At 32.1% G+C, this 6,316-nt stretch overlaps 1 protein-coding gene across 5 annotated transcripts in view; it reads right to left on the reverse strand.

Moving 5' to 3' along the window:
* Positions 1-1,752: 1,752 nt before the first annotated feature.
* Positions 1,753-6,316, reverse strand: part of LOC134241727 (lachesin-like) — a 51,788-nt gene continuing 47,224 nt past the window's right edge. For 4 of the 5 annotated variants that reach the window (XM_062723750.1, XM_062723749.1, XM_062723748.1 and 1 more), the window contains exons 4-9: positions 5,882-6,025; positions 5,293-5,421; positions 4,853-5,140; positions 4,473-4,604; positions 4,266-4,313; positions 1,753-2,666 (exon numbers count right to left, since the gene is read on the reverse strand). In XM_062723750.1, coding sequence (XP_062579734.1) covers positions 2,575-2,666; positions 4,266-4,313; positions 4,473-4,604; positions 4,853-5,140; positions 5,293-5,421; positions 5,882-6,025 — 833 coding nt within the window. In that variant the 3' untranslated portion in view covers positions 1,753-2,574. The remainder of the gene's footprint in view (positions 2,667-4,265; positions 4,314-4,472; positions 4,605-4,852; positions 5,141-5,292; positions 5,422-5,881; positions 6,026-6,316) is intronic. The other variant, XM_062723751.1, reaches the window with a different exon arrangement.

Here is a 6,316-nt window from a genome sequence, read left to right on the forward strand (position 1 = left end):
GTCCTAAGTTTATAACAAAACAATCTGCTAAAATATTCCTTTTACAAATTTATGAAATATATATAATTAAATGTACACAGCCGAAATCAGGCAGTCCTGAATATTGATGATATTATATTTGCATTTCCAATGTCTTTGTCCGAGATAAAATTGCCAAATGTAAATGTACTTTATTTCCCCATCAATGTATTGGCGCGGTTCCAAAAAAAAAAAAAAACACGTGCAGGGCGGGACAAACAGCTAGACAGAAGCAGGGATTGGAGCACGTGGATTGGCAGAATCAAAGCATGTAAATATAAGGAATAACTGTCTTATTTTTCAATTTCATGAAGATGATCAATCGATTGGCTTGCGTGATAATTTTATGCATAAACGCCTATGCAAATTATCACGCAAGCCAATCGATTGATCACTTCATGAAATCGAAAAATAAGACAGTTATTCCTTAAATAGTAAACATCAGCATTTCGTGGGGAAAAAATAATCTTATTTTTTTAATTGACATATCGTTCTTAGAGACACTAAAAACCAGGGACCAAACAGGGATCTTAGCCTATCTTGTCCGTAAAATAAGAAAAATATAAAATAAAAATTCAATATAAAGATTAATGATTAGCTAGGCAGGCACGTAGCATCGTTTTTGAAAGTGGGGAGACCAACCAGAGAAATTTTTTTTTTTACTAACCTGAAAAAAGTTGACAAGCAAAAAAAAATTGGGGGGGGGGGGGGGGGTAGAGGCCATCTTTTTTCAGGTGCCGACTTCTTTCAACACCAATTTTTGGTATACAATACTACGTGCCCGTGGTAAAAACTGGGGGGGGGATCCAACCTTTCAATGAACATTTTCAATAGTAAAAGTAATGATTGGAAAAAAAAGTGGGGGCCCTCCTGTTGCTACGTGCCTGCTAGGTTTAAAAATTAATGATATTAAAAGATAGCATTGAATAAGAATGACTTTTCACTGCATTTACAATTCAATATAAATTATGATAGACCATGCTTGTGGTAATATTTTCTCATTCTTGTCTGAAACAAATTGAAACATAATATTCGGAAGTCAAATGGCTTGCTCTTTATAGCTCACAATAATTGAAAAAATAACGCTCTCTTATTACAGGGAATATTAAGTTTTATGGTAGGGAGGATTTGAATCAAACGGACTTTCCGGTTTTAAATTTTCAAATGCGTTTATTACAGTCGTAAAAAGATTATTATTGTCTCATATTTCGCTAAACAGAGGTCTCTGTGTATCGAATTCTCATATAAAAATGGTTTTTTGCAGTCGCTTTTTAATGACTTATTTCTTTCGGAGAGAAATAATTCCAATTTTCTTCTCAGTTTCACAGATTTCGTGGATAATAAAGTACATGACACCGTCTAAATGTTCATTGCATTCAAATAAATTGGCAGTGTAAACTTACCACACGTGCATTTATTCTTATTATTGCATTGAATACTAAGTAATAAAGGGATTTTAAAAAGTACACATGTCCATACCAACAGAATTATATACATGTATTAACTGTTATTTATCTTCCATATGGTGTGTGCACATTATTTCGACTTTATAACATACATGTATGTCTTTTTGTAACTTGGTGAAATTTTACATTTAAAGGTTGCAAGCATCGGGCAATAAAAAAAAATGTATGTGTGCTGCAGATTTGCAAATCTGCAGTTATACGTGTACTTAATGTAATCAATGAACAATACACATTCATTTGGAGTGCATTTAAACAATATCACAAACAAGTCATCAATATTATTTTAATTTATAACGAAAACTATTGACATGTGGAGACTAATGATGATATTACTCAATTACAAATTTATGTGCGTATAAAGTTAACCTGTTACTCTTCAGAAATTCAATTATCAAATATCAAAATCAATGTTTAGACCACCGACTTTATAGCTATCTTTCAGACTTGAAAAATGACCTCATGTTTATAGCATATTTCTATATAGAGAAGATCTATCTTTCCCCCTGGAAAGCTGTGTATAAAATACACTGTAGCTGGATTTCCTCCATCAATTAGCCAGATTAACCACAGGATTTTTATTTTATTTCAGTAAATTATTTGGGGGCTAAAAATGTAAAATGCAGTTAATTTACATGTAGTAGATTTATTACTTTAATTAGTAATAGATATATGTACTGTAGTTATGTCAATTTGATATAAATATTAAAAAGAATCTTTTTTGCATCTTATGTGTGAACATTCACATTGCACATGGTAAGAATATCTTGGTAATCTCTTCTGATAAAAATATACCACACAGAGTTTTTCATTATGCAAGCATATCCCATGACATTTTCTCTAGACATACTCAACAATCAAAAAAACATCAAACGCCACACTGCATATCATAGTCTGATTTCTTAGTAATGAAAAAATTAAAGTTACGAATCACAGACTCTTTGATTCTGGTTGTTAATTCCTTTCCAAAATTCACATCTCAAGGGTCATTATTCTTTTAGTTCTTGGAGACCAGAAGTTGACTTTTTGGACCTTTTATTCTTTGAGCTGTCAATTTTAGTCAGAATCAATTGTTGTCAACAGGTAGACGTGTTCACCTTATCAACAAATACACAGTCGTAAGTAATCCGACCACATGAAGATTATTCCGCATAGGTGAAATGCATCCTTGTTGCCCATTGGTACCTGTAATTAGAATTCTGTTTAAAATCTGTTTGCACTGATAAATAATTTTTCTCCATAATACTAGTATACTAATTAATTTCTTTATTCAAAACATTATATATATATATTTATCAACTTTAGTGAAAATTATTTTGTTCGTTATTCTGAAAATATAGAAGATGTCAATCCTTCAAACATGAAAATTTTTACTTTGACCAGACGAACTGTAATGTGGAAATGGATATCTAAATTGACAATACAATTTTAAAACAAGTATCAACAACATTTTCACAAATGTCGGTATATATGTTACTAGTATATGGACATGGAGATAAAAATTGCAGGCCCTCTCCCACAGTCAATTCGAAATTTCACGTGAAAATAACAAGACCCAAGAGCTACAACGCAAACATGAATCACCTTGCCCAGATGTTCTTCAAATACTGTTTTAAAAAGCCTTTTACTCTTTTTTCTGATGACGAATTTCGACCCCATAATGTGAATCCACTTCATCTCAAATGAGATATGAATTAATTAAACATGAATCCACATGGAATTCTGAATTTGACATATGTGGCCTTGCTAAAAAGATTTTTCACTATATTCACAAATATAATGTAAAATGTCATCTCTTATTCAAGTTGCAACCCAATCCAATTATCCATAGTTCAAAAAATCTGAACCACATGGCATATGTTTGCATATCAATACTGCACATAATTCATAATATCTCATCATACCAATAATGTGTAAAACTTTTATCCCCTGTTGTGGTCAAACCCTAACTCAGAGGATAATGATTTGAACAAAAGTAAAACTACACTACATTATGCAATCTCAGGGTTCTTTCACAGTAAGTTCCATCTTTTCTGGTCTAATGGTTCTTGAAAAAAGTTCCATACTATAAGACTATTTATTAGTAAACTCTCCTTGAAAAGTGATATGAGTTTTGATTTGAATCCCCTTTCCCAAGCTATGATAGTTCTTTGTGCCAACAATATCCCAGTCGTTCAAAGAGAAGAGAGCGATTGGGAGAACTGACGAAAACGGACGAATTCCGAGCAGAAGAATCTCATTCAGCTTTTGACTCAAATGTACTGTAAATGAAGTTACGATTATCAATAGAGATTTGTATGATACATCTTTTTCATGCAAATAAAAAAGGAAAAAGAAGAAAAATATCAAAACGGAACACTGGAAAAACTATTACTAACTAAAAAATGTATCGTCCTGACTTTGTGTATATGTAAGTTAGGAAAAAAGTTTTCGAAACTGAAGACTCGTAAACTCAGTCTTTTTTCAATTCATACTCACAGGATCGGCATAAACATATAAAGATTAGATATGTGCATAAATTGTTCATCAACTAATTTAACAATAACCTGTCTCGGTTTAGAAATTGTTCATATTTAATGAGTTTCGAATCAACTGGGGGATTAATTTTCAAAGTGCACACTGAATTGTCTTTAACATATTTTTATATTTTCTATCTTCAAAGTGAATGGATGACAGTAGGAAGAAATACATAAATTAGTACACTAAACAGTGATTCTATATACCAAACAAAATAAAGCTCCTCTTCTAAAACTATTAAACGAAAGACTAGATCTAGCTGCTAACCTTGTGGTTTCTTTATTGGTGCAAGCGGGTGTGTTCGCAATCGATCCTCTATTTTGAATAAAGCAAATAAAACAAAGGGGAAACATGATTTGTTAAAAAATATCGGCAATTACTTAAAATAATATTTTCTACTCTTCTTTATTAATCATGCATTTTCATACTTTTATGTACATATAGTGGTGGTTTGATATGACAGAAATAACATACTGCTTTGATATTCCGTCCTGGGTGTCATGGGAACAAAACCGGAAGCCCACGTGAAGACATACTGATGTATGGTTGTCGTAGTCCTGCTGGTAGTTCTTGGCGTGCTGGGGGCCGGAGTAGGGGGCTTCAGCTCTAAAAAAGCACACGGTTTGTGATTGTTTCTTCTTTACAACACGTTTTAACAATTTTAATTTGAAGAATTTATTTTAGATGCCTTATGAAAAATTGAGTTTCTCTTTCTAAAATCTAGAAGAATATACTACTGAACATAAAATTCTCATTAGGACTCATTTAATAGAGAAATAAACTGAAGGGAATATTAACACCGATGTTTTTAATTTTCAAGATCCTACTATGACACATTAAGCACTAAACCTTACCATAGAGAAAAGTATCTTGGTAATCTCGACCAAGCTCATTCTGTGCTTCACAGCGATACGCTCCAAAGTCGGATTCCTGAATATCTGATATCTTTAAGCTAAGTATCACTGTATTTTTATATTCTTCATAAAGGTCAATTTTGAACTTTTCATCGTTTTGTATAGGAATGCCGTCTTTTGTCCAAGCACTGTACACTTGTGGGTTTGCTGTCACTTTGCAATCTAAAATTGTCTCTTTTCCAAGTCGTTGCTTAATTTTTCTGTTTGTCAAATGTATCTCTGGTGGAACTAAAAACAATTATATTGGCATTCAATGAGAAAAACACGTTTTCCTTTGTTTAAAAAAATATCCACATTAAAATAATTAAATACAAAAATATAGTTTCTTAAAACATAGTTCAGATTCATTTTTAGCATTCTGGCTTATCTGCAATACCCACACTGTACTGTTACTGTTATTTTTCTGCTGGCGGGTGGTTGGACGCTATTATTTGCAGTACACTTGTACAAATCATCACAATACCGGCTTATGTTTCGTATCTGTAGCACCATTCCATCATACCCCACCACTACAACCATCAAAATTTATTGTAAAATTAACTATAAAAATCTTAACATCGTTTTTATGTCATTCAAGAATAAAAGAGACATATGAAGCACAAATGGAAAGAGATTCTGAATTTTTGTAATAATATACCTAATTCTACATCGAAATATTCAAATGAGACGTACGTCATCACATAATATTTACATCCACTGAATATTTTCTCCTTTATTTCTTAAGAAAACCCACTGCGTTAATCACTGCATGAACTACATTAGGCATGTCGCCTGTACAGATTTCTTGATCAGTGGCTGTTTCATCAATGAAACGTATAAAGACGTTCGCATCATTAATACAATAATTAAACTTTTTAATCCTTCTTGAAATGATTATTTAAACAGATATAAATATAAACAATGAAATGTCTTTCCAGTAAAAACAAACAAAGAAAGCATTTTATTGTTTAAATGAATGCGCGTTGATACCTTTCATGTTGTCATGGTTTCTGCTGTACCACGTGACTGTCGGTGTAGGAACACCAGTCACGTTACAGACGAGCTGAATTGTGTCCCCTTCTTTGGCAGTAACTTTATGTGGACTAGAAAGCTCGGGTATAATTGTGGGAGGTTCTACAACAAAGAACGAAACATTACTTAAATACTGATTTAAAGATTATATTTTAAAAGTTTTATGTTTAGTGTAACTGCATATGAAAACCTCTCAATCATGTTTAAAGGCCCATAAATCTTCTGCTTGCTTACTTCTCTAGTCATTTTCCAAAAGATTTTGAAAATAAAATATGAACAATTTAGAATAGTTTGCGGTCCAGATTTGAATAAAAAAGATATTTAGATTTGTAGATTTATATAGGGATATTTTAAATGAAAAGTTATCTCTCTTATCAGAGTATCAATGAACAT

Source organism: Saccostrea cucullata, unplaced genomic scaffold (genome assembly GCF_032062105.1).
Source record: "Saccostrea cucullata isolate Sc308-1 unplaced genomic scaffold, CSIRO_AGI_Scuc_v1 ctg9, whole genome shotgun sequence".
NCBI lineage: Eukaryota > Metazoa > Mollusca > Bivalvia > Ostreida > Ostreidae > Saccostrea > Saccostrea cuccullata.